This window comes from Larus michahellis, chromosome 23 (genome assembly GCF_964199755.1).
Source record: "Larus michahellis chromosome 23, bLarMic1.1, whole genome shotgun sequence".
NCBI classification, from domain to species: Eukaryota; Metazoa; Chordata; class Aves; order Charadriiformes; family Laridae; genus Larus; species Larus michahellis.
This window is the reverse complement of record NC_133918.1, coordinates 546,263-572,475: the sequence shown is the minus strand read 5'-3', so window position 1 is coordinate 572,475 and position 26,213 is coordinate 546,263. Positions and strand designations below refer to the sequence as shown.

Sequence of the window (26,213 nt, the reverse complement as noted above, 5' to 3'; positions counted from 1 at the left end):
GTCTTATGTGTCAGGCACTTTATCCAAACTGTGCTGTGTACTCTGGAGTTCGTTCCTTGTTCTTTGCAATGGCTCATGCAGGGGAAATTACCAGGAAACTTAACTCCAGCCTGTCAACAGGTTTTAAAAGAGAAAAAAGAAAAAATAATTAATTAATCTCTATTTGTTCATCCTCTACTGGTCATGACTGTGTTGTATTTCTGCAGCTTTCTGTTTCTTCAATAAATTATTTTCTAGTCATTCACCCTGGCGTGCGTGTGTCCCGCAGCGATGCTGGTGGGGGGTTCTCGGGGCGGGGGGGGAGCAGGCCCGTTTCAACCACCTCAACTCCTCTCCCCAGACCTGGCCCGGGACATCGGGGGTTGGGGGGGGGATGTTTGGGGACCATGCCCAGGCAGCTGGGGAAGGTTTCTCCCCGCCCCGAGACGTCGGGGGTTGGGGGGGGGACATTTGGGGACCATGCCCAGGCAGCTGGGGAAGGTTTCTCCCCGCCCCGAGTTTTCCCCCTCGTAGCTGCCGGGCTGAGAGCTTTCCCAGATGAAGCCTCACATGATTTTATTTCTTGGCAACACCTGTCTTCTGGCCAGAGCCCAAAGAAAACACTTTAATTCTCACAAACTCGGTGCAGATGAGGCCAAAGCCCTTGTTAAACAAACCCATCAAGCTGCGCGTGCTGCAGGCAGGTCCAAACCCCCGTGGCAGATTTAATTATTTATCTTTTTACCTGAACATCTCATTCTACTGCGTGCTTTGCCATAGAACCACAGACTGGTTTGGGTGGGAAGTGACCTTAAAGCCCACCCAGTTCGACCCCCCCTGCCCTGGGCAGGGACACCTCCCACCAGCCCAGGTTGCTCCAAGCCCCGTCCAACCTGGCCTTGAACCCCTCCAGGGACGGGGCATGACAAGAGCATTGCAGGTGGCAAAGAGCTGGTGACGCACATGGAGGGACCGCAGGACATTTCTGTGCAGCTTTCTCCCTTGGTGGCGTAGCAGAGATTTACAGGAGAGGAGAGAAAAGCGAAAGTCCTTTTAATTAAAAAATGAAAACAGTAAAAAGGGTGATCCAGTCACCAGTCAGCTGTTGACACACAACTTCTCCAGCTGATGTCCCCAAAGCGCGGCTCTGCAGGACGTCTGCTCCCGTGCCTGCTGGGCAGAGGTGGTGCTCCTCACCCCCAGGCTTTGCCTTCCCCCTAGAAGTACTTTTCAGGGCTGTCCCCAAAGCTGGGGACATCAGTCCTGGGGGAGTGGGAGGTGGCTGCTGTGGAGATGGGGCATGGCACGTAGCAGCCGCCCCCACTGTGTGCAGGGGTGGCAGAGAGGGGGAGGGGAGGTGGAGATGGCGGGGGGTGACGAGGGGAGGCTGCGAGAAGCTGGGCTGGTTTGGCTGTAGCAGAAAAACCCACAGGTAATCCATGATCCATAGACACCCCCCCTCCAGAAAATAGGGGGCATTTTAAAATTATGCCTTTAGAGCCTGATCTGTTGGGGCGACGCACGTGAAAGCCGTGGGGGCCAGATCCAGCCCCATGCAGGGACCGCGGGCAGCTCTGAGGGTAATGGGGGGGCTGTCTCGTTACTGCTGAGAAAGGGAAATGAGATGGGGGTCTTTGCGCAGCTGCTGCAGCTCGGACCCCGGTATGGGAGGGAGCGAGCAGGGGCGAGGGGCTGCACCCACCACCCAGCCCTGCCGCTGGCCTTCCACCAGGGCGTTTAATTAATTCCGAGGGGGAATTAAATTAAAAAGGCAGGGCAGCAGTGTTTGGGGGTCCAGCCTGGAGCAGGATCAGCCCCGGGCAGGAGGGAGCCCCTGGCTCGGAGGGGGCTCAGCGGACGGAAGGGTGCAGGGCAGGGGGTCGCAGGGCGAGGGGCCGAGTGTGGAGGCAGAGGGTGGCAGCTCTTCATGGCTCTACGGGCTCCCGCAAAGCCCACACACGCACTGCAAGTGGGGAGACGGAGCCACTGGTGGGACATGGCCCGGAGCAGCAGCCCCCCCCCGCCTGGACCAGCCCCTCCGCAGCCACGGGAGCTGCCCAGGCTTCAAACCCATCCAAAACAGATTTTAAAAAAATTCCCATAAAGGAGGGAGCCAGCCAGTCCTGCGCCTTGACGGCACCTCCCCTGTCCTGGCGTGGTGGGACGTTGATGCCAGGGTAGCTACGCTGAGGGGCTGCGGGGGCAGGACAAATCTGGGGGTGTCTCTGGGCGCAGGAGAGCGGGGGCGGTGCTGCGGGTGGCCCCCACACGCAGGCTGTCCCCGCGCGTGATGAGGCCGGCGTAGCCCTCCTGGTGGGAGAAGGCGTAGCTGGAGCGGCGGCGGAAGGAGCCACGAGGGACGTGGGCACGTAGCTCCACCGAGGGCTCCGGCTCCCGCCTGGCCTTCAAGCAGATCTTCTGCAAGGAGATGGGGAGATGAGGGCTGTGGACACCTCCCAGGCAAGCCCTTGCCCCAAGGAGGGGACACACAGGGAGAGCGTGCCCTCCAATAAGACACAGTTCGGCTCCCAGCTCCGCCATGACCTGAGTTGATGTGATAGGATGCGTAACGTGGGGACTCGCGGGGGGGTCTTCAAAGCTCTCGGAGCTCTGTAGCACAACCACCACCCCTGCGCTCACCTAGGACCTCTTTGTACCACTGGCAAAGTATGACCCACCACCCAGATGGGGGTGAGCTCTACCAGGGCTGGGGTGGTACCAAGGCCTGCAGCAGACGCCAGGGCCTCCTAAGCGGCAGCTCCAGGGAGTCCTGGAGGGCAGTTCCTTGCCGCAGCCAAAAGCCGCCCCTCTCCAAGAGCTGGAGCAGGTCTCTTGCCTCAGGGCCTCCCATCGGGCCATGAACTGATTTGGGAAGAGGGCCTTGGAGCCAGACTTGGACACCAGTGCCATGAGAGACCATCACCAGCTGAGCGGTACCTCCAAGGAGGGGTGACGTCCCACCGCTACAGCCCAGGCAGTGGGTTCCCTGGGGAACCTCACCCTTCCCATCACCAGCAGCGCCTTGGCCAGCCCCAGACATGGATGCTGGCAGGAGGCAGAGCCCTCCCCATGCCAGCCCCAGGCAGCCCTCACCTGCTGGATGGTGGTTTTGCCCACGATGGTGCGGTACAAGCGGATGGTGAGTGAGGGGATGGTGTTCACCACCAACGACAGCAGGACCACGAGCAGGACGTAGGGGTCAGTCAGGGCATTCTGGCTGGCATCTGCCAATGCAAGGTGGGAAACAGCTCGTATCACAAAGCCCAGGTTGGGCTCTCCTGGCTGGGGAAAGGAGGGACCATGGGAATGCCCGGGGCATCTCACCTGGGAAGTGGAAGATGGCAGGGGCTATCCTGAAGGCTTCAAAGCTTTGGGTCAGGAAGGAGAAGAGGCAGAAGAGCAGCAGGCTGGCTGTGACCATCAGGAAGGACAACGCTGTCCAGAACTTGGTGTCCAGGATGATCTGCAGGGGCAAGGGCAGAGCACACAGAGGCTGCAGGGACCTGTTTCCTTACAGCCACCCATCCCTAATTCCCCCCCTGCCCCAACAGAGGTCATCCCCCAGCCACGAAGCTGCTGGGGATTGTGTCAGAGAGCCCAGGGCTGAGCCTGGCTGCAGTCCCTGAACATCTGCCCCAGGGCCAGCATGGGGGAGGACAGAGCAGCACTCACCTCCATGAGGACCGATAGCAATGCTGATGTGGCCACCGTGATGGCAAAGGACTCATAGTCGCCAACAGCCCTGCTGCCGATGCGGTCCTGGAAGGCCCAGAGTGCGATGTAGAAGCTGGCGAGCGACGTGCTGACCCCATGTAGGAGGGTGACGCTGAAAACGCGGTAGTTGAAGAGCTCGTCTTGCTGCCCAATCACATAGAGCTCAGGGAACTCCAGGCTCTTCTTGGCACTGACGTCCTACCGGGTGGACACCAAGCATCATCCTCCCCACCCACACTGGAGAGCAGGATTGGGCCCTCCCCCCCACCCAACACACCCTCTGGGAAAGCTGCAGCGAGTCCCTCCACCCGCTTGCTGTGGGGTGAGAGGGAACAGAGGCCCCCCAGGACTAGTGGTGACATCCAAATGCCCATTAAGCTGCTTGGTACCACAAAGAGCCACAGGAATGGGGTGCAACGGCCGCCGGGCTGATTCACCCCCACCGAGGACGCAGCCTCCAGGCGCAGGGGCTGGATGCAGCCTGGTGAACCCGTACCTGCTCCAGAAGACCCATGGACAGCACGGGGTAGGTGGTGTAGAAAATGTTGTAGAGCGCGAGGAACCAGCCCTCGTAGAGAGGCTAGAAGGGAGAAGAGAGCAGCTGTGGGCTCAGCTGGGCTTTGGAAAAACTCCGAAAGGATACCCAGGCACCAGGGCATCCAAACACCCTCACTTGTGAGGGCACTCACGTCCAAACACTGGGGAAAGCCCCATGGACTTGCCCCAGGCTCTGCATCACCCATCGTTGTCTGCAGCGATGGGTGGGCTGTGGGGCAGTGCTGCAGACGGAGATGGGAAGCTGGAGCCACACGCTGGGGGTCCAGTCACACTGATGGCCCTGGGGATAAAAGCTCCCATTTGGGGCGAAACCAGCTTAATGCGCGTGGGATCTTTCCCTGAGTCTGTCCGAGACTGAGCTGCAGCTCACAAGGACGTCCCAAATCTCCCCAGGGTGCTTTTCCCAATCCAGCCAGGTGAAATAATCAGTTGCATCTCAGCCAGGCAGCCTCCCCCCGCAAAAAATTGGACAGCCCAGACCCAGGACAAGGGAGAAAGGAGAGCAGGGCGGTGATGTGGCCACACGCCCATCAGGCAGTACCAGCAGAGGGGTCACAGCACCCACGTGCAAACCTCCACGGGATGGATGCGACTGCTGCTAACGGCAGCGTCCCTCACCTGAGCCGTGAATCCACTGTGGAAAGCGAACCAGACCTGGGCCATAAGGCCGGCAAAGGTCTTGTAGAAGAAGTAGCGGAGGAACTTGCAGATGCGCAGATACGCCCAGCGGCCGTGGACGAGCAGGAGGCGCTGGAGGTACGAGAACTGCGCCAGGGCATAGTCGCTGCACTGCACGGCTTGCATGCCCTCCAGCCCGCTGATGCCCACACCGATGTCAGCGGCTGCGGGGGACAGGAGGGCGTGAAACGCAGGTGGTGGGGGGTTTGGGGACCCGGGTGCTTGATTTCCCAGTGGATTGCCCCAACACTGACGGGAAGAGGGCGAATCCACAGTGATGGGCAAAGGGAAGAAACTCCCTCCATCACGGCTGGGGGAGGGAGATGCGGGGCAAGGCTGGGCACGCGAAGAGCACAGCCACGTGGTCAGGGCTGCTGGAGAGGGGCAGGGAGGCCTCTGCCAGCTGCCTGGGTTGGAGCTTGAAGTTTCATCAAGTTTCATCCCCGCTGCTAAAGCAAGTGGTCCCCCCTGCTCCTGGCCCAGGCTGGTCCCGGTCCTCTCGCTCCCCTCCCAGCACAGCAACGCGGGGAACTGGGCTGGGGGTTCCCCTCCCAGCTCCTCACCTCGAAGGACAGGATGATGGGCCACCACCACTCCCCAACAGTGGAACATGCCGGCCAAAACCCCACACTCCCCCCTGCCCTGAGCCTCACTTTTGATCATGTTGACATCGTTGGCCCCGTCCCCGATGGCCAGCGTGATGGCCTTCTTGTGCTTCTTCACCAGCTGCACGATGAGGGCTTTCTGCTTGGGGGTCACTCTGCAGCAGATCACCGCCTGGCAGCCGGTGGCCAAGTCCACGAAGGCCTTCTCCACCAGACTGCCCTGCTCCTGTGAGCCTGTAGCCCTGAAGCAGTCCAGCCACCGCCACAGCCGCCCCTTCTTCTCCTTCAGCACCTCTCCCGTGTGGAGGATTTTGTCCTTAGGGGAGAGTACACGTGGTTGGGACCTCACCCATAGACTTCATAGCATGAGGGCCCCCAACGATCTCCCCAAGAGATCTCCTCAACGATCCTCTTAAATCTTGTCAGTGCTACAAAAAAGTGACCCCAGTTTTCTCCAAGCTCATCACGCAGCAGGCACTGTGACCATGAGACCAGTTTGCCCCGGTGTGACCAGAAGAGCATGTGATTACCCACCAGCCTGCACCACCCCAAAAGACCAGTTGGGCAGGTTTGGTCAAATCCTCCAACATCAAATGATTGGTTCAAGCTTGTCCCCCTCTCCACTCTTCATTCCCTAACCCAAAAATGGACTTTTCCCACCCCTTGGGCAGGAGGGGCATCACCTCCTCCACACGCTGGTGCCACCCAGGACTTTGATAGCACCAGGGCAGAAAGAGCCATCTGCCAGCCCAGGCAGGGAGCAGAGAAGAGCATCCAAGTGCCACCTTACCAGGAAGTCCCCGCTGATGATGAGAGCTCTCTTCTTGTGGCGCAAAGCCTCCGGGCGCTGCTGGGAGAGGTGGCCGCTGCACAGGGCTTCTCCGCTGCTGCTGAGGTTGTTGTTGCTCACCCAGTAAGCCTCGAGGATCTCGCTGTGCGAGGAAGGGGTGGTTGGAGCTGAGCTGGGGACAGTGGGCACACTACCTGGCTTCAGCTGAGACCTACAGTTGGCCACTGCCATCTCAAAGCCGGCTCCAGGGAGATGGGGCTGGTACCCAGTGGTGGGAACAGACGGGACAGAGAAGGAGCCTCAAGGACTCACTGATATAAAAAATCAGCCCCTGGCCCTGTGGTTTAGAGTCTGAAGAGACGGCTTAAGCACTTTCTGGTCAAAGCCTGCCAAGGAAGAGACTGCTGTAGGGGGACAAACAGATGGGGAGGCCTGGAAGAGCATCAGCAGACGAGGGACACAGACATCCAGGCTGGGACCAGGAAGGAAAAGCGTCTCTGGCAGAGTTGAGCTCTGCCCACCCTGCACAGGTTCCTATGCCCTCGGGTGCCTTCAGTTGGGACAACAATGTCCTGAACCAGAAGGTCGCGATTCCTCACCTGATCTCCTTCTCCTCCAGGATCTCCATGTCATCCGTGAGCAGCTTGCATGCATAGCCAATGTTCATTGCAGTCTCTGCAACACGCAGGTGTCAACGGCTGATGGCCACATGGTGCTTCCCCCCCATGCCAGGGCAGCCCCCAGCCCTCGGGTCCAAGAGCCCTCGGTGGGCAGCAGCTGCTGGGGGCTCTGCCCCAGCTCTGTGCCATCGCGCAGATGGCTTCCCCTGCTTCACCCCATGGGTGACATGATCTGTGGGACAGGCTATTATTTTATATTAAAGAGAAGATCACAACTTAGTTGTTGCCCACTCCCAGGGTCTGCTGTCTCTTCTCTGGTCTTGGTTAGGGAGAAGCTGAAATGTGTTGGTGGGATCTGGGGTTGCCTCCACTGACCTTGTTTGTCTCCTGTCAGCACCCACACTTTAATGTTGCCCAGTTTCAGCAGCTGGATGGTCTCAGGGACTCCATCTTGCAACTTGTCCTCAATAGCCGTGGCCCCAAGCAGCTGGAAGGAGGGTGAGTGGGTGGCATGACATGGGGCAGGGCAAGATGCGGAGGTAGGAATTACCCCTGGATTCAACCAGGGGTCCTTGCCCATGGGTGGACATGACCTGACAGGTATCTAACCCAGTGTCTACTGGCATATCACAAAGTCACCCCGGGGCGGGAGGGAGCTGCACCTGCCCTCCCACCCAAGGGATGGGTGTTGGGTTGGACACTTCACCCCCTCATCCCAGAGAGCCAAACCCCACACTTCTGTCCTTCTAAACGCCAGCTTCATCCCACCTGCAGGTTCTGCTCCATCTCCTCATACAGCTTGTCCAGCTCCCGCACGCGGTCCTGCAGCAGGACGCTGGCCTCGTGGTGCCTCCTGCCCCACACGCTGTACTCCACCTCGCTCACCTCCTTGCTGGCCAGGCATAAAGTCCTCAGTGTCTCCTGTGCAAAGCGCTGCAGAGATGAGACATCAGGTCTCCCTTCCCTCGACCAGGATGACTCTGATGGTGGACCAGGGTATCATGTCAGCCAGCCACAATGCTCCCACGGGCAGAACCAGAGAACCTCCAGGATCTGGGGGTCTCCTTCCGGGCGCTGACTCCCTCCCCCCTCCTACAGCATCCCCATGAGCAGCCTTGCAATGCTACTGGTCCATGCAGAACACCGAAGGTGGATTTGATGCCCTCTTAGCCCCTCTCCCATATGCAGGTGAGGCTCCTGGAGCAGAAGGAAGAAAGGAGGACCAAAATCCTGAAGCCTGAGGGAGAAAGAGCAGCGGAGGACTCCAGGACACCCAGCCCAACGCCAGCAGTAGGGACACCATCCCTTTCCGCCCCAGACTCACATCCAGCGCCATCTCGGTGAAGGTCTCGTTGGGCCCTCGGCTCTGCAGTCTCTCCAGGATGACCGTGTCAGCCCCCTTGGTGTAGAGCCGGATCCTGCCCTGGGGGTCTCGCACTGGGAGGGAAGGAAGGGAAGGACAGCTTAGGTACCTGGAGAGATGGCCCCCACTCATCATTGTCCCCATGCAATGGCCACGCTGCAGAAGGCACCACAAGGGACACCAGTGCTTTTCTACTCGCAGTCACAGGAAACACAGCAATGTCCCCAGATCTACACCACCACGAGGCAGGATCAGGCCTCAAGGACTGTCAGTTCCTCACACATCTCCTCTGAGCCCTTGATCTACTCGCTCTCTCTTGGCTGCTCAAACCCTTCTCAGCTCCCTTCACCAAGGTATTGGGGTGAGCAAAACCGCGGGGATGACCAGGACGAGCCCCAGGAGCCTCTGTGCCAGCTGTGGTCAATTGCAGACATCCTGGTGCCGTCCGTTGTAGGGCTGAGTATGGAAGGGACGCTCTCTGTTCTTGTAGGGCCCCCAGAGACACCCCGTCCCACTCACCCAGGACAGACATTCTCTTGCGATCACTGGTGAAGTCCAGCATGGCCAGTACTTTGTACGTCCTCTTCACCCCCAGCTCACTGATGGTGATGGTGTCTTGTGTTCGGGCCAGAAAGACATACCCCAAGTTCCTGGCTGCCAACACCAGTGCTTCTTCGTCTGGTGAAGCTGCCTGATAAACCAGCTGGTCTGCAGAAGAGGAGGAGGAGTTAGACAAGGAGTCTCCCAGCCAAGCAACCCTTGGATGTCTGAAACACCCTGTTCTTTCCCAGCACCAACATTATCTATGGAGACCCTAAAGTCCAAGCCACCAGGCTAGAGAAACTCAGTCCTACTTGTCTCATCTCTTCTGCTCAAGTGCCCAGCCAGGGATGGATTATCCCCTCTGTGCTCCTGTTCCAACTAATTAGCTTTAAAACAACCCCGAATGTACACATCCATGATGCTAGGACAGTGGTCCAAAGCATCCCTGGGCTCTCACACCACCTGCACCCCCACAGCAGAGCTTTGCTGGGCGAGATGGAAAAAGCCATCACAGCCTCAGTGCCTTGAGTGGCAGCTCGACCCCGCTCTGAGCACGTCAACCAGCGTGGCCAACCCACCGCCCTTCTCCTCCACCATGACAGTGTGGCAGAGGGCCAGCAGCCTCAGGAACTCCCTCAGCACGGGGTCGCTGTCCCGACGGGTGGCTTCCAGCAGCATCGCGTCACAAAAGTCCAACTTCTCCTCGCCGTGGTGGCTCCAGGTCAACCCTGACCCCTGCAAGAGGCACGGGCAGGCTGCAGGCACCCCAGAGAGAGACTGAGCACAGGGCTCTGCTCCGGGGGTGCCGCCAGGTCGCAATGCAGCCACCCTGTGCTGGCATGGCCCGAGCCCCGTCAGAGTGCGTGAGCCGAGCTCTGCGTTGGGGGTGAGTATAAAAAGGTTGGGAATCATAAAAAAACCCAAACAAACAAACAAAAAAAAAAAACACATAAAAAAATCAGAGCTGGACAATTTTATAAACCTGGTTCCCCTGTCCTTAACTGGCAGCTGAGAACTGGCAAACTCGCCAGCCCGAGGAAGCACACGCCTCTCTCTTAGCGCACGGGAGCCCGAGCTGTGCTCCCAGGCAAAGGCTGGTCCTGCTGCCGGCAGAATCAATAACTGCTATGGCTTTGGCCCCGGCAAGGACCAGCGTCCGGCCCCACGCCGCACGGGGGAGGGGAGTTACGCACCGATGGCTGCTTGTTGTCATGGCCTGTGCCAGCACCTGCCAAAATAAAAATAATTCAATTAATCGAGAGCCGGCGGGGGCCGGGGGGCGCATCGCTAGCAGGGGCTTCAAGTAGTTTCTCTAGAAGGGGCTGCTGCTTTTGCCAGCCAAAAGGCTAGCAAAAAGAGACAGGTTTCCAGTACCTGCTCGGTGTCAGCCATGAGCCAAGCTCTGTTAGGATGTCCAGGTCTGACTCATTTGGCTCTTGGACTCTTCGGACTTTCCACACGTTTTTAATGTTAAAAATTCAGGACTAGCCCTCCCCCACGTTTCCTGGGAGACTCTGCAGTTCGCCAGAGACGGGCAGGATTGCGGCGATGCTGCTCTCACAGAGGTGCCGTACGGTACCTCAGGGTTAAATTGGGTTCATTCCTGCTTAAAAACTTTGCCAGGTATTTTTTTCTCCTCTTTGCTTTTGCCACTGTCCATTTGTCCCAAGTGCCGGATACTTATCTCGGGAAGAAGGAACTCCGTGCTAAAGCTCTGGCCTGCCCCACTTGCTGAATTTCACTAATTAAACACTGAGCTCAAAAAGCCAGCCGAGAGCTCGAGTAAATGTAGCAACAAGGAAAGGAATGGCTTGGCAATTCTCAGGTTTCTAAGGGGAAAACCAAGCAGAATCTTAAAAAAAAGAAAAAAAGTAAAGAGCAATGACATGCATTCATTGTGAAGAAACAACATCAGGGAAAGGATAATTTCTTTGCCTCCTCCATAGGTCACAAGAAAATGACACAAAACGGAAAAGCAAAACCTCCTTTTTCTCTCCAACAACTTCATAGAAAACAAAAATCCATGGACTTTACTGGCCCATCACGCCATGGCCCCTCTGCCTGCCCTGGACACCTGGGCCAGCACCAGCTGATTACTCCAGATGGGCTCCACCTCACTCAGACCACGGGTTTGCCACGTGTTCGCTTTTGTATCGGGGAAGACCGAGCTGATCTCAGCCGAGTTTGGGGCCTGACACATCTCCCGAAAGGCAGGAGCGCATTTTAGGAGGCAGAACTGTGCCCTGACTCCATGCACTGGGAGCACAAGACAAATGTGACCACAGGGGTGGTGGCCCCTGCAGAGCACCGATAACACGGGACATGAAAACAAGCTGAATTCCTAAAGGTTCTGCCTACACACTGGACCACCGAGATCAATCCATATGCCCCAAGCTTCCTAGCAAGCCAGGAGGAGTGGAAAGAACCAAAGTGGCCTGAATTCAAGGTCTACCTCGCTCGTGAGTCTCTGCAAACTTGCATCCAACAAAAGTTACCATAGATGGTCCCATTGATGCAGCATTTCTTGAAGTTCATAACATTTTGTGTCAAGGTGCCAGTCTTGTCTGAGAAGATATATTCGATCTGGCCGAGCTGATCGTTGAGGCTGGTGCTTCTGGCTTTTGCTGGAATGTCTTTGACAGCGTAATACATTTCCAGATCCCAGTTGATAAAAAAGCTGTTCACCAGATAGATGAATTCAAACCTAGGGAGTCCGATAGAAGAAAACTCACACCGGGGAAGGAGATGGCATTGCTCACGTCCCAGGGGGTCTTGGGGATCTGACACGGGATGAAAGGGCAGAGGGGTACTCCCCACCTGGATCCTATTGCTCTGAGCTTGCGGCAACCAAGAGGCTTTTCATTGTTCGTGGCCAGTTTTGCAGAAGGCTCATCATACCAGACTGAGAGCCCACTGGGTCCCAGGCAACTGGGCTCCCCTCTGGAAAGCTGGCCCTTGATGACAAAATTCATAGATCTGGAGATTCAGCGAAGGGCCGAAAAATTTGGAAACCGCCTCTTCCAGCACAAATTGTGATTATTGCCCACTCACAGCGCCTCTGCCCTTCTCTTCCCCACCCTGCTGCTGCGCAGTGGGGAGAACGCCACCTTCACCAGTCTCGTCCTCGGCCTGCCCACCATTTCCCACCTCAGTACGTCAGTCTTTGCATCTCTTTTCTGGCTTTCCTCTGAGAAGATCTCAAAGCACATCATCAATGTCTGTAAGACATCTGCCCCATCCACTCTTACCCTCTCATGGCTAAGGGAACACACGGGAGTGACTTGCTCAGGGTCACAGCTGGATCTTTTGTGCAGCCTCATTTTGTGGCCATAAACCAAGGTGCCAGCTGATGGCCAAGGACAGGGGGTGGGCTACTGATCTCTGATCACTTCCAAGCTCTGTTGTTCTTACGTTATATACATGGACATGGGTATGATGATGCTCAGGAGGATCGTGAAGCCCCAGAAGTTGAAGAAGGCCTGCTGGGCAGGAGTTGTGTGCTTGTAGAGAGCAGAGAGGTAGCTGTGCTTCTCCTGGAACATCTTGGCCCAGAACCCAGAGGCAATGGCGAGGCACAGTGATGTGACCAACAGCATCAGGAAGATCTGAGATGGGAAGCCAGGATGAGAATGTGCCATCACACAGAGCCCACCAGAATCTTTTCTACGACCAACCATTGCCCCTTCCAGACTGTTTGTCTCATTTAGCTGTAAGCTTGTGGAAAAGTGTCCTTGTGCCTGAAGTTGGTTCTTAGAGCTCAACCTGGATCAAGATGAAGGATTGCAGCACATATTTCAGCTCAACACCTCCGCAACATACACACCAAACCCCAACTTTCCCGCCCTCCTAATTGCCTCAGACACCATCTCCCTGGACAAGGGTGTCCTGCAGCCTTCCTGATGAAGTGCCAAGAAACAGAGCAATGCTGGTGGCCAGGCTGAGAGGTGATGACACTCAAACACCAGGAACAGGAGTAAGAGTCATCCAATTCCTTGTTATGCCCATGCTGTTTTGGTTCCCACAGAGGAAAAGCTCCTTGCGCCAGGGGAGGTTTAGGATGGATATTAGGAGAAATTTTTACACTGAAAGGGGTATCAAGCATTGGAAGAGGCTGCCCAGGGAAGTCGTGGAGTCACCATCCCTGGAGGTACTTAAAAGGTGGGTAGCCGTGGTGCTTAGAGAATCATAGAATCTTCATGGTTGGCAAAGACCTTTGAGATCATCGAGTCCAACCATACACACACAAAAAACCCCACCAACCTACAATCTCTGCCCTTCAGAGCATGCCCTGAAGTGCCACATCTGGACGTTTCTCAAACACCTCGAGGGATGGTGACTCAACCCCCTCCCTGGGCAGGCTGTTCCAGTGCCTGACCACTCTGTCAGTAAAGTAATTCTTCCTGATATCTAATCTAAACATCCCCTGCCGCAGCTTCAGACCATTTCCTCTGGTCCCATCATTATTCACCTGGGAGAAGAGCCCAACACCCACCTCTCTGCACCCTCCTTTCAGGGAGTTGTAGAGGGCAAGGAGGTCTCCCCTCAGCCTCCTCTTCTCCAAGCTAAACATGCCCAGCTCCCTCAGCCTCTCCTCACATGCCCTGGTCTCCAGACCCCTCCCCAGCCTGGCAGCTCTCCTCTGGACACGCTCCAGCACCTCAATGTCCCTCTTGTCCAGAGGGGCCCAGAACTGAACACAGCGCTTGAGGTGAGGCCTCACCAGCGCCGAGCACAGCGGCACCATCACTTCCCTGCTCCTGCTGGCCACGCTATTCCTGATACAAGCCAGGATGCTGTTGGCCTTCTTGGCCACCTGGGCACACTGCTGGCTCATGTTAAGCTGGCCATCCACCAGCACCCCCAGGTCCTGTTCTGCTGGGCAGCTTTCCGGCCACTCTGCCCCAAGCCTGTAGCGTCGCTTGGGGTTGTTGTGACCAAAAGTGCAGGACCCGGCACTTGGCCTTATTAAACCTCGTACAGTTGGCCTTGGCCCATGGATCCAGCCTGTCCAGAGCCCTCTGTAGAGCCTTCCTACCCTCAAGCAGATCAGCTCTCCCACCTAGTTTGGTGTCATCTGCAAATTTACTGAGGGCGCACTCAGTCCCCTCATCCAGATCATTGACAAAGACATTAAACAAAACTGGCCCCAAAACTGAGCCCTGAGGGACACCACTGGTGACCGGCCGCCAAGAGGATTTCACCCCATTAATCACAACTCTCTGGGCATGGCCATCCAGCCAGTTTTCAACCCAACAAAGAGTACACTTGTCTCTGCCATGATTCGCCAGCTTCTCCAGGAGAATGCTGTGGGGGACGGTGTCAAAGGCCTTGCCAAAGTCCAGATGAGAGATATGGTTTAGTGATGGTTTTTGTCAGTGTTAGGTTGATGGTTGGACTTGATGATCTGAAAGGTCCTTTCCAATCTTGGAAATTCTAAAGTACTAGATGAAAAATACTCCTCCTTTGTCCTCCATCTACTCTGATGAGCCACAGCCTGCAGGTCCCTCAGCACAAAATGTCTCTCTCCTTGGACCTGCACAGTTAAGGGTTAGTAAAGCAGGCCAGGAGGGATTGGAGGTCCTGAATCCTCCAGCTCCCTGGTCCAAGGGGCTGCTGTGCAGCTGAGGACTCAGAGCTGTCAGCATCCACAACCACCATGCAGACTGCTCCAGACCCAGCAACTGCCGCTTCCTGACAACATCACTTGGTATTTGCCCATTACATGTTAAACCCAAGATAATTTTGAGTAAAATATTGCAAGCTTAAGAAAATCAGCATCACCCAAGCAAGCAGCCTCTCAGAGAAGACCTGTGAGCAACCCCAGGAGGCCTGTGGACCAGGGCAGGAGGTGTTTGCACAACACTCACTATGATCACCAGCCGGTCCATCACGCGGTCCAGCTTGGTTTTCTTCTGCTTGATCTTTCCACAGTTCCTCATAATTTTGGAATCAAATCCTGGATGAGAAACATTTTAGAAGTGAAAACGCAAGTCCACAGCACCCAGAAGGTTGACTTGCAGTTAAGTGATGCTGGCTTCCTCCATAACAACATCTCCCCACCTCTGAAGACTTCAGAGGATTGCATCCCTTGATCAGTGGTTAATTAAGCCATGGCTGCACACAAGGAAAAGCGCTGCTTACACCAGGTCGTACCCCTCCCCTCTACCCACAGCTACTCATGGCCAAGCTCTCAGCTGCACTGAGCCACAAAGTGCAAGAGGCCACAACGAGGAGTAGGTCCAGGACGTGATGCAGGTGAAATATAACCTGGGATGAGTAGAGGTTTGGTACCACCACGTCGTCTCCCTGCCAGCGAGCCCAACACCAGCAAAGCTTAGGACAAACTTCTAGGGGCTTGGTCACAGTGGTGGGTCCTCCCGCTTTGCATCAGCTGAGAATGGGACCTGCTGATGCCAGAAGCGCTTGGGCAGCTTAAAACACCCAGGGACCTGGGTGTTTTCTGCCCTTCCTGGGCACTCACCTGCGTAGATAACCAAGCCGTAGCAAACATCGGTGTTGCGAAGCTTGCAGCCTCGCAGCAAGATCCTTTCACTGTCAAGCGGGTAGGTCTCGCCCCTCCACTCCAGCGTGCCGGTGAAGCTGTGCATGCGGCTGTTGGGCTCCTCGCAGGTCACTCTCCCTTCAGCAGACGGCACCATTCAGGTGATGGCTTTGGGGTAAACGAGAGGACCTTCCTCTCCCCTCACCCCCCACGTCTGCCCCCTCCAAAAAGGGGTGCTGGGGGCTTCTTGGGGAGATTCAGGTTTTGTCAGGGCATCTCCAGGTCCAGCTCAGATATGAATGGCTCAAATTAAGGCTAAGTGGAGGGCCACCCTGCAGAGCTGGGAGGGCGCTCAGTCCAGGAACTGCCCTGGGCTGTAAAACTGGAGAAAGTAGAAACTCAGAGCCTCTGAGAGGGGAGTCTGCATCCTATGGAGGACCAAAGGGGAAAAAATCCAGGGTCTGAGTCAGGTTGGGGGGCCAAGCACTTGATTCCAGGACAGAGGGAAGGTGCACAACCTTGATGGACCCATCACAGAGCCGTTCTGCTGGGGAAGGGCCTCCACACAAGGTCTGTGGCTCCTTGCAGGCAGGAGCAAGTGCAACTCCTGTCGGACTGATGGCACTTGGTGCCTGAGAACTCCCAAGGTTGAACCCATCCCACCCCGGCGGGATGGCCACGTCCTTGCCTGCCCGGGAGACTCACCATCAAAGGCAGCCATGCTCTCCTCGCTCACCAGCTCCTGGTGAGTGACCAGAAGGGCTTGTCTGAACTTCAGGTTTGTTTCCCTGTGAACAAGAGCCAGGGAGGGAAAAATAAAACAACCCTGTGGGGTGATAGAGCTGTTGGACCCATGGGACAGAGACAGTCATTAGTTATTAGGTGATTACGAAAGTGGTGGCAATGAAAAGCGAGACAGGGATGCCTCCTGCCACACACTGAGCACTCATGCAGGGAGAGAGCCCTGGCCCGGAGACCCTGCCATTAAATCATCCCGCAGACCGTGGCGGGAAGGACGGGCAGCTGCTGTCCTCGGAGAGGAAGAGAGATGCCCGAGGTCACCAGTTGCTCTATGGAAGCCTCAAAAGTGTTTTTGGACTCCCGTTTTCAAGATTTGGGGCTCCAATCCCATTTCTGGGGTGTCTGTAAGTTTAGCTTTCAGAGGTTCCCCCAAATCCCATGGTTTCTGCTGGACTTGCAGCCCTCCCAGTTGCCTGACCTAATGGAGGGGGGGGCCTCAAGACTTGGAGGCTCCAGCCGTTGGCTGGGATGTCTCTGCCCCTCTCCTCCCACTGCAGCAGCGCTCCCCTGCCCCTCTCCTCACCCATCGATGTCGGCAGTCTCCACGTAGCACAGGCTGCTGGGCTCCGAGCTGCACAGCAAGAGCATGTCGGCCTTGAAGAGCAAAAAATGGGGAGAGAGCCCCCGGCTGAGCCCCTCCTTGCTGAAACTGCCCCCCGCCACCCCCGGCACGCAGCCAGCTCCGGGGCACCGCTCACCGGGACGAAGCTCTCCTTACGCAGGCGGACGATGTCCCCGACGCAGATGTCGCGCCATTTCTGCCAGCGGAAGCTGCGGGAGAATTAGGGGAGAAATTTTTATCCTCACGGAACAGGGGGAATGGGGGCCGCGGCTGTTTCTGTCCTCTGGGCCAGCCTGTGTCTGTCCCAGCTTCTTGCATGGGTTCTCCAGATTCTTGGTTCCTTTGCCACCATGGCGGCCTCCCATCTGCATGACCAAAGGACAGCTGAGCACTGAGGATGGCACAAGTACCCGTTTGTCACATCCACATCCCCCGTACCTACAGGTGGCAGGGACTTGCGGCCCCCTGGACACGGGTGGGAAATGTTGGTCCTTCCCAGTGTTTAGTAGGAATATGACTCCATGGGTTAGATATGAAGACCTGAGGAAATTCTGTGGCCTGAAAACCGTCCTCCCACAGTGTATCACAGCAAATCAGGGCTTTTTTTTAGCCTGTGACCAGGGTATGATCATCCCCACAAGGGAACGGCTGGACCAGCAGGAGATTTTGGGAGGTGATGGGAGTTTGCAGAGTCAGGGACGTTCCCACCAAAACCCTTCTCAGCTGCTATGCTCAAGGATGCTCAGCACTTCAGATGATCCATCATTCCACACAGGCCTGGAAAATACGGGTACAGCTTCCCAAAGCCCCTCACCTCTTCCCAGACAGGATTTCACATGGCCTGCTGTTGATGTTTCTGTCACTTTGGTGACGGCCCTGCACAGAGGAGAGACAAAAAGAGGCCAAAAGAAAGGGATGAGACATGCCAGACTGCCTTGTCCCGTGAAAAGAACCTTCTTAATGCCACAATCTGCCTCCTCAGCCCCAGGGCAAGATCTGCTTTACGAAGCAATTGGAAGATGTATTCTGATGAATAAAGAGGCAAAATTCCCCCAAGGTATTTCTGGGGACCAACCTGGGAATACAGCCATTGGTCAAGATATTAAAGATGACAGAGATGGGGGGGTCTAGACCCCAAGGAAAGCAAGACCCCAAGGTCACATCCTTCCCAAGGGGAGATACAAAGTGTTTTGGACATGGTAGAGTTGATGGTACCTCAGGAATGACAAATGACAGCAGCTCCCAAGATTTTGGGTTCACCCCACAGCAAAGGGGCCCTTTCTGTTGATTGTCCCACCCAGGACCTACACCCAACACTCACAGCCTTTTCCTCCAACTCGTACTCACAATGTCATCAATCAGGTCTCGTAGACCCCGGATGGTGAGAAGGCAGCTCAGAGGGAAGAGCAGAGTGAACCAGGGCAGCGTGGAGATCTCAGGGAAGGTCTGGAGAAAGAGAATTTTAGACCACGGACACAATTTTCATCCCACCTCAGGGCACTTGAGGTGATTCCTCACTTCCGGCTCCCCTCCCCAGCCAGCACGTGAGGACCTAGTTGAAGATGTCCCTGCTCACTGCAGGGAGGTTGGACTAGATGACCTTTAAAGGTCCCTTCCAACCCAACACATTCTATGATTCTATGATGGCAGGAGCCTGTCTTAAGACAAATCAAATCACCATCTCTGTCTACAGAGAACTGTTTTGTTGAATTTCCACCTCTTTTTAAAGTGGGTGTGTGAAATGCCTGTGAGTCCCTGAATTTGGAGGGTAGGAATTCTATTTTCAGGTGTGGTCTACATCCAAACCCAATCACTTTAAAGTAACCAGACTTAACATAGGATAAACCTTTCGGAGTTCACGAAAGACAATGAACACCACTGAAAAGCAGCATCCTTAACGCCACCTTAGACCAAAGTCCCCTGCTCCAAACACCAGACAACCCTCCTTTGCTAGACAGTCTCACACGCGCTTGCTCTTGGTGTCCATCTCACCTGTAGGAGGATGACAAAGACGAAGTAGACGTTGGCCATTCGGTGGAACTGCTCGTAGAGGTTTAGTGGCAGGAAGGTAAAGATGTTGTACTTGGCTGTCTTAATGGCATTGCCCTGCAAGAGAAAGGCAGCGGGATCTCAGCCACATGAAATCAAGGATGCGTTTTGAAAATATCAAAAAAATCGGGTGTTTTTATGACTTTTCATTGCGTAAGAGATGACTTTAAAAATTTACCAAAGCCATAAGAAAAAAAAAAGATTTATTAGAGCAAAGGGCCATATAAAATTGAAACAAAATAATTTGCTTCTGATCATCTAAAGCATATGTAACGGACCCCCTCGGCTAGATGGTCATTATTTAGCTGTAAAAAAATAATGTGTTTTTGTTCAACCAAAACGTTTTCAAAAATCTTTCTTTTGATTTGACCATCAGACTAAAAAGTATCCTTCGTACAGTTCTGCTCCTTGTCTGACAGCTTCAGAGGGCACCTGGGGCACCAGGCAGGGAGCAGCCCTTCCTCTTCCCTGAGGATTATGTATGTGACGCTCCATCCTACTGGAACGTCTCTGCAGCTTCTCTGTCATGTCGCCCCCGACCACCGCCAGCTCAGGAATCAGGGGCTGGGTAAAGAAATGGCCCAGGGCTGGCCCAGGCTGACTCACCGCGTACTTCTTCTTCGTCAGACAGAAGGCAAATTTCTTCTTGAACTGCATGTGGTAGTTTCGGTTGTTGGCCCTCACCTCCCAGGTGAAAGCTGGAAAAGCAAGTGGATGTCCACCAGCTCTCGTTAGAGCCAGGCCCTGGCCACCAGCCTCTGGTCTCCAAGGACACAAGGACCAGTGATGGTGCCATTGGGCTCATGGTGACCCACTGCTGGCAAGGTGGGCTTTCCATCCTGCACCTACAGCTTGAGAGGAGCTGGAGGAACAAACTGGGACAGAGCTGGATCTTTGGGGTCAGCTGGGTCACAGAATGGACAGAGGACGCAGGAGGCCAGAAGCTTCCAGAGACTACTCCCAGAGACCGCTGCGCACACTTCCCCTCCCAGCCTCAGGCTAACCGTTTGGGCTCAGGTTTTGATTGAACAGTAAAATCAGGCCAGGTGAAGGATGACTCCTCCTTCTTTGCTATTCTGAAGGCTGGTCGTTCCTCTCCCGATTCGTTTTTTTGCTATCTCGGTGCAGATACCACCAAGCAAGGGACATCCTGGCCATGTTCCCCAACTGCTGCACCCCAGCTGACGGCCAATCCTTCCAGATCATTTCACCCCAAATCTGCTTCTTCCCCATCTCAAAACTCTGTCCCACAGTCAACTTTCTCATAAACTCTCTAAAAACGGGGAAAAAAAACCCAAACCAGACTTATTGCTCACTGACCTGGCAGTTGCTTCTTTCCATGCAGGCAGCCCAAGGCTGGGTCTTGCGCAGCCATGCCAGCACCGCTGCCAGGATCTAGGGACAAGGACAACCAAAAGTATTTGCAACGCCGAGCAATGACAGTGTGATCCCACCGGGACGCTCCCACATCCCAAAGCTGGGCCCTCCACCTCTCCAGGGCAGGACAGCATGCAGAAGGGACACTTGTGAGCACAGCTGGGGATGAGTGTCTTCCCTGGAGCCACAAACTAACTTAGACCTTTTTAATACCCTGGAGATGTAAGAGCCCACATTGGCAGGCAGTCCTCTGTAGCCATCAGATCAGGGACGTCAGGCTGAATATTTGTCATCAGAAAATGTCTTTCTCCCTTTGGTGCCTGATGTTTTTTTCTCCACCTTTTGCGGGACCATCCACAGGTCAGATGTGAATTGAAATCCACTTCGCCCTGGCATTTTTGTCCAACAGTCACAGATTTGCCCTTTGCAGGTGCCTTACGCTACTCAAACCTTGCCCTGGGTGCTGGGGGTTGCCAGGACAGACCCCTTCTCAGTGTCCTCAGGGATGCTCAACGGCTTTGGCGTGGGTCATCTTTCAGACCCACCTTCGCCCAGTCCCAGCTGGCCATGACAACTAAAAGACATTCTTCCTCTCTGGGGAAGTTATGGGAAATCATTTGAAGTCATCAGCGAGGAACAGAAACTCTCCCCGTCCTGCCATCACACCCAAGCACCCGTCATGCCTAGAGAGCCGCCACCTTCATCAATGACAAGATTTCCCTTACGCTCAGTAGCTCAGTGACCTTCCCTGCAGGGATGTTAGGGAAGATTAATTAATGTTTGTGAAGCGCTTTGTGATCCTTACATGAAAGGAGTCAGTGAGGTATAAAGCATTAATTACCTTATTATTAAATAATCCCACACAGAAGTCTGTCCCTGCCATTATTTTTTATCTCACTCCTTTGATCACTTCTTTTTTCCCATTCTTTCACCAAAGTGTCTACTTCTCGCCCTACTGTTCCTCGTGGTACAAGGCAATTTCATACCGGTTTGCCCCGACACATGACGCTGCCCCGAGATGCTCACGGATGCCACCAGCCGGGCCAGAGCTGTCACCTCCTCCCAGGTCAAAGAGACCTTTGGCCGCTGCGTCCAAGAGCTTGCCTCCCAAAAAAGCTTTGACCCACAACATCGTCCGTCTTTACCACTGAGGACTCAGCATTTGTCACTGTAGTTGGGTCCTAAGTGTCACCCATGAAGTCAGCACATTTGGGGCCCCCCTGTATGTTCACAGCAGGGCTGAGAAGGAAAGAAGGGTGGCAGGGAGCTGCTGCACGTGGTGGGACACTCGTGCTACATCCCACGGCTCCAGCTACCGTTTGTCCCACAGGTAAGAGGGAGGGGGAAGAGCAGGGGTACCCGGAAGGACGAGATTTCCTCCATCCCCAGCTGCACAGAAGCCCCTTGATGCCCAGACTGGCTGTTCCCACTTTGTTTGGGCAAAATGAGGTGGCAAAGGATTTCACACAGAGAAATGCAAATCTCCCATCTTCCTCCCTGCTGCGACCCCTCTCCTGTCCTCGGCTCAGTGAAGCCGTCACCTGGGACCAGCTTTCTCTGCAGACTGACAATTCTGGGCTGCATCTGGTTGCAGAGGGACAAGGAGGGGACACCAAACTGCCCTCCGTCTCCTGCTCCTGGCAGACACGTTTCCCAGCCCCGTCCCAACAGAGGGGTGGGCTCCCCCGGCCACACAGGGATACCTGCTCCTCGTGGACCACAAATGGGCCAAGGGATATGGGCTAAATGGAGGTACCCGCACGGCAGGGAACATCCAACAGGAGACAAAATGAACGTCAGGGTATTCAGAATGGGGAAAACTGAGCCACCTGCTCACATCCCTCTAACCCAGCCAGTGCCCCTTGGCTCGGAGCGGTGGAGGTAACCATCCCTGCCGTGACTCCATCCCCAGCACTGGGCCAGGGCACAGCAAGGTCCTCACCAGCCCATCCATCCTGCAGTCCCCAGCCATGGGCAGGCAGGGCAGAGCCAGGGAGGGCAGCCAGGGTCAACCCCAAGCCCAGATCTCCAGTCAGGCTTGTGATGATGAGGTAGGTCGAGATTCAAGCCAAGAAGTCAACACGCAGGTCAAGATCAGGTCTGGTGACAAAGGCCGAGGTGAGACATGGTCCACTGGTTGCTGAGCAGGTCCACTGGGACAAGACAGCTCCAAGGCCAAGCCAGAAAGTCGGTCCATGGGTAGGGGGCTGGGGCCATGGCCAAGCTGGAGACAGACCCACCTACAGTAAAGCTTAGGCTAGGACTGTGCCCCAGGGCTGAGCTTAAATGGAGCCCCATGGCCATGGGAAGGTGTGGGAGAGGTCCCTTATGAGGCTGCTCAGGGCCGTTAATGCCCTCAGGGCCCCGACCCGGTCCTCAAAGCACCTTCTGACCTTGCTCCTCGTTCCAGGGCATTAATATTAAAGCTGAGGCCGACAGTGATGCGTGCCAAGATGTTTGCTTGAGCTCACTGCTTCCAAACCAGCTTCAATCAAAGGGTCGAAGCCCGCCCTGCCCTGAGTCTCCTCAGGATACACCGGAAGACCTTAGAGTTCTTTCTGGTCATCCTTTCAGAAGGTCCCCCTTACGCTCAAGATCTGGCCTGAAGTTGAATATCCATCAATCCCTGCTGTGCTTGGCGTCTCTCAGCCCCATTGTACCCAGTAACGACGGCCATTACCCCCTTGGTGCCACTCATCTGCTCCAAAGCACGATGCCAGGCAAAACCGCAGCTCATTAAGCACCTGCAGTTGGCAGATGCAGGACCCTCCGTGGAGCTGAGCCCTTGCCAGAGCCCAGGAGCAGGGGAAAAAAAAGGGGAAAAAAAAGAGTGATTCAGAGCACTGGAGAAATCCTTCCAAGGAGGCATCCAAGAAACTTCAGTTCCAAGAAACTTCTCTACAAACCTCACACGTTCGCCTTCGATAATTCGCAAAAAAAAAAATCGTACTTCGGATAGGCGGGAACAGGCTGGAGGCGGGTGCCAGGGCGCCCTGCCAGCCCCAGCCGGGGGGGCGGGGGTAGGCGGCCAAACCCCACACTTGCCCCACCCCGGGGCTTCCTGGGGCCGAGAATGGGCCAGCGATGGCCAAAGGCACGGGCCATCCTCTGACTCCGCACCACATCTTAAACCAACAGTGATTTATTAACCTACGGGATGTTCCTCCAAGTCGATGCCTGGGATGAACCGGTCGGTCCACCCGGCCCAGCAGGGAACGTCCCGTCCCACCGGTCCCCGGCTGTAGAGCAGCCGTGCGCTGCTGCCGGGTGCTAACAAGACCCAAAGCGGGGCTTTCTCACCCCAAAAATGTAGTTTTAGGCTAGCAGAGGTTTGCACGGCCGAATGCAAATAGAGCGGTTTTAAGCAGGAACTGGCACCGCGCCACGAAGGCTTTGGCTGGGGTTAGTGAAACACGCGGAGATTTATGTCGGTCGCTGATCCCACCCGCTGCCACGGGGGTTTGTTCCTGAAATCTCCGGATAAATGGTGAGTTGTTGGTCAGTACAGGAATTAATGCCTTGGGCTCCCTGGGAGCTCCCAGCAGACCCAGCGCAGCCAGAGCCGGCGGCCAGGGGTTTCTGGTCACCTTTCTGCCCCTCCTGCGCACAGAAAAGGGGGGGACGGGACCAGCCTGACCCCCACGTCCCCTGCCCGGGGCTGGTGGGCGCTGCTGCAAGCGGCCCTGTGAGCGCTGCCGTTGTTTACCTGCTCGCAGCATCCCCGGGGACCGGTGCCCCGCCACCCTGGGGACCCCCCGCCACCGCCAACCCCCGGCTGCCACGGGCCCCGGCGTCGCCCCAGGCTGGGCCCGGCAGTGGCAGCCCTGGGTGACAGCGGGCAATGAGTGGGCAGCGGTTGGCGCCGGCTCATGGCTTCCTCCTGCCCTCGTCACGCCGGAAACGCCCCCACACCCCAGCCGGGTGGGTCACGGCTCGTTCAAGCCTCTCGGGTGGGGGGGGTGTGTTTTTGGAGCCCAGCTCCAAGGACGTGCCCGGGGCCGCGAGTTTCCCTCCGCTCACTCTGTTTTTTTCCCACCCGTTTTGATGGCAGCCCGGGTGAAAAGGATTCCCCGTCCCCATCTCCTTTTGGAGAGCTTTTTAGCTTCTCCATGCCCAGTATCCAACCGCAGCGTTGCGAGAGGCGGGGGGGGGCTCCCCCCACCTCCCTGGGGCCCACAGGGATGCAGCCCCCGGGAGAGCCCCCAGGGACCCACCCCACTCAGGGGGGGTCGGCACCCATGGGTGCCCTGAAGGGAAGGAGAGGATGAGGATGGCAGCTCCTGCTGCCCTGAGGAGGGGGACACCGTGCCACACTCCCTGCCCCCCCCCCCCGCGCCGTGTCCCCGTACCTGCACCGATCCTGCCCGCAGCCGCCGAGCTCCTGCCCGCGCCGTGGCAAGCGGGACTGCTGCCACCCGTCCTGCCCCGGGCGGGGGCCGTGGGGACGGCCTGTGACACACCTCCGGCCCTGCCTGCGCCCGTCCTGGCGGCCTGCCGCTCCCTGCCTGCTTCCGGGGCGCCCTCCCTGCGCCCCCCCCGGCTCCCCTCCCTGCCTGGCAGCCGGCCACGGGCTCAAAACCGGCCCTGATTTATCGTCTCGCCGCAGCTTGGCTCGAAACAACCCGGAGCTGCTGCCGCAGGAGCCGTTCCCGTGGGATCTGCTGGGGAACAGGGACACGGTGTCACGGCCGGGGCGTCCCTGCCACTGTCCCGGTGGGCAGGCAGGTTGTCCCAGACTGGGACCGCAGGTGGGCATGAGCATCGCCGGGGCGGTGTTTAGGCAGAAAACAGGCAGATTTGGGCCGCACCAGCGCTGAACTGGTTTCACTGGGGAGTGCTCGGTTTCCCCTCTCCAGAGCCGCCGGGATCAGGGGCTGAGGCTGTGCCTTGGAGATGGAGGAAGGTGGGAGCAGGGGCCAGCTGAGGAAGAGGAGGCCGAAGGCGCAAAGGAACCGCGCCGCCTCCAAGCACTCCCGAGGTGACAGCGGGGACTGCAAACCCAGCTGGGGACAGAGGCCACCTCGTTAGTGACGGCAGCTAACGAGACCAGAGCCAGCCTGGTGTCACCCAGCTCTCCCATCCCGCCCCGCACGCCGAGAGGCCCCACTGTAGTGGTCCTGCCTCAGCCACCATTAGATTAATTGCTCGCTGCAATTAACCACAGAAACCCGGAGGCAATTAACCAAGCGCTGGCCCAACAGTCCATAAAGAATTTACTACGCAGCCATGAATAACTCATTGGAGGTCCATAAACAAGGCGGTTGCGCTGTGTCCCCACGTCCCCACGGGGCGCTGGGTGACAGCGGCCAGCACCCGACCTGCGGTGGGGGCGGATTTGGGTGCATCCCCGTCCCAGGGGCTGCTCCTGAAAAGAGAGGGGAAAACCTCACGCAGGCCCTGGCCCAAGGGGCTGGTGCTGCGAGATAAAGCCAAATCAACGAGTTATGGGTAATTCTCACGCAAAGTTGGTGACCGGTGGCACGTGTTCATTATGAAATCAAAGCCGGCGGCCGCCGAGAGGGGTTCAGCTGGAGGGGAGAGCCCTGGGTGGCAGCGGGCAGGACGGGAGGTTTCGGTTTGATGCTCTGAGCAAACGCCAGTGGGGAGAGCAGGCAGACACCGGGGCTTCTCCACCCTCGACCGCGGCGGGGTCCAGCCAGCCCCGCTGGCAGCGATTTTTTGGATTTTCCCATCCCCGGATTGTAACCGTTAACGTGAACACAACCCCTCTCCCCAAACACAAGCGGGGTTTCTCCCTTCCTGCTCCCCGAGCCCATCACCTGCCTCTCGCGCCTGCGCTGCCCCAGCAGCTCCTCCGCCACGGCAGCGAGCCCCGGCAGCTCCCAGCCCTGCAGCAGCAGTCGTGAAGAAACTCAGCGTTCCGGCCCTCGTCTGCCATCTTCTCCCCTCTGCCGCTCCCTCTGCCCCGCAGCACGTGCAGCGCCGGAGCCTCGTGAAGACGCTCGGACGAAGGTGGCATCGTCACCGCCGGGACGGGCCAGCGGCCACCGGGGCATGGCAGGGACACAGCCCGGCCCCAAACTTCCCCGTTCCCCCCGGCTTTCGCAGCCG

General features: G+C 56.7%; 1 protein-coding gene across 1 annotated transcript; it reads right to left on the bottom strand.

Annotated features, from left to right (window-relative positions):
• Positions 1–1,021: 1,021 nt before the first annotated feature.
• ATP8B3 (ATPase phospholipid transporting 8B3) lies at positions 1,022–26,121 on the bottom strand. The gene is made up of 31 exons (XM_074566181.1): positions 25,922–26,121; positions 25,428–25,506; positions 24,970–25,144; positions 24,491–24,694; positions 20,085–20,159; positions 19,371–19,462; positions 18,708–18,821; positions 18,063–18,161; positions 17,530–17,591; positions 16,852–16,924; positions 16,677–16,747; positions 16,058–16,140; positions 15,332–15,490; positions 14,718–14,806; positions 12,262–12,455; positions 11,346–11,554; positions 10,044–10,078; positions 9,429–9,585; positions 8,827–9,015; positions 8,269–8,381; positions 7,713–7,877; positions 7,320–7,431; positions 6,924–6,999; positions 6,325–6,466; positions 5,583–5,850; positions 4,870–5,093; positions 4,190–4,273; positions 3,652–3,891; positions 3,304–3,442; positions 3,073–3,203; positions 1,022–2,397 (listed from the first exon to the last, which is right to left on the bottom strand). The coding sequence occupies exons 1-31, from the start codon at positions 26,119–26,121 to the stop codon at positions 2,161–2,163; spliced, it is 4,290 nt and encodes a 1,429-aa protein (XP_074422282.1). The 3' UTR covers positions 1,022–2,160.
• Positions 26,122–26,213: the final 92 nt, after the last annotated feature.

Bases quoted from the DNA above. Each gene is read 5' to 3' on its own strand.
- ATP8B3 (XM_074566181.1), bottom strand. From the start codon at position 26,121: ATGCCACCTTCGTCCGAGCGTCTTCACGAGGCTCCGGCGCTGCACGTG. The intron at 25,507-25,921 runs GTGATGGGCTCG...CTCTCTTTTCAG, and splicing joins AGCGCAGGCGCGAGAGGCAG to GAGCAGCCCCTGGGACGGGG. The intron at 10,079-11,345 runs GTAACTTTTGTT...TTATTTTGGCAG, and splicing joins CATCAATGGGACCATCTATG to GTGCTGGCACAGGCCATGAC.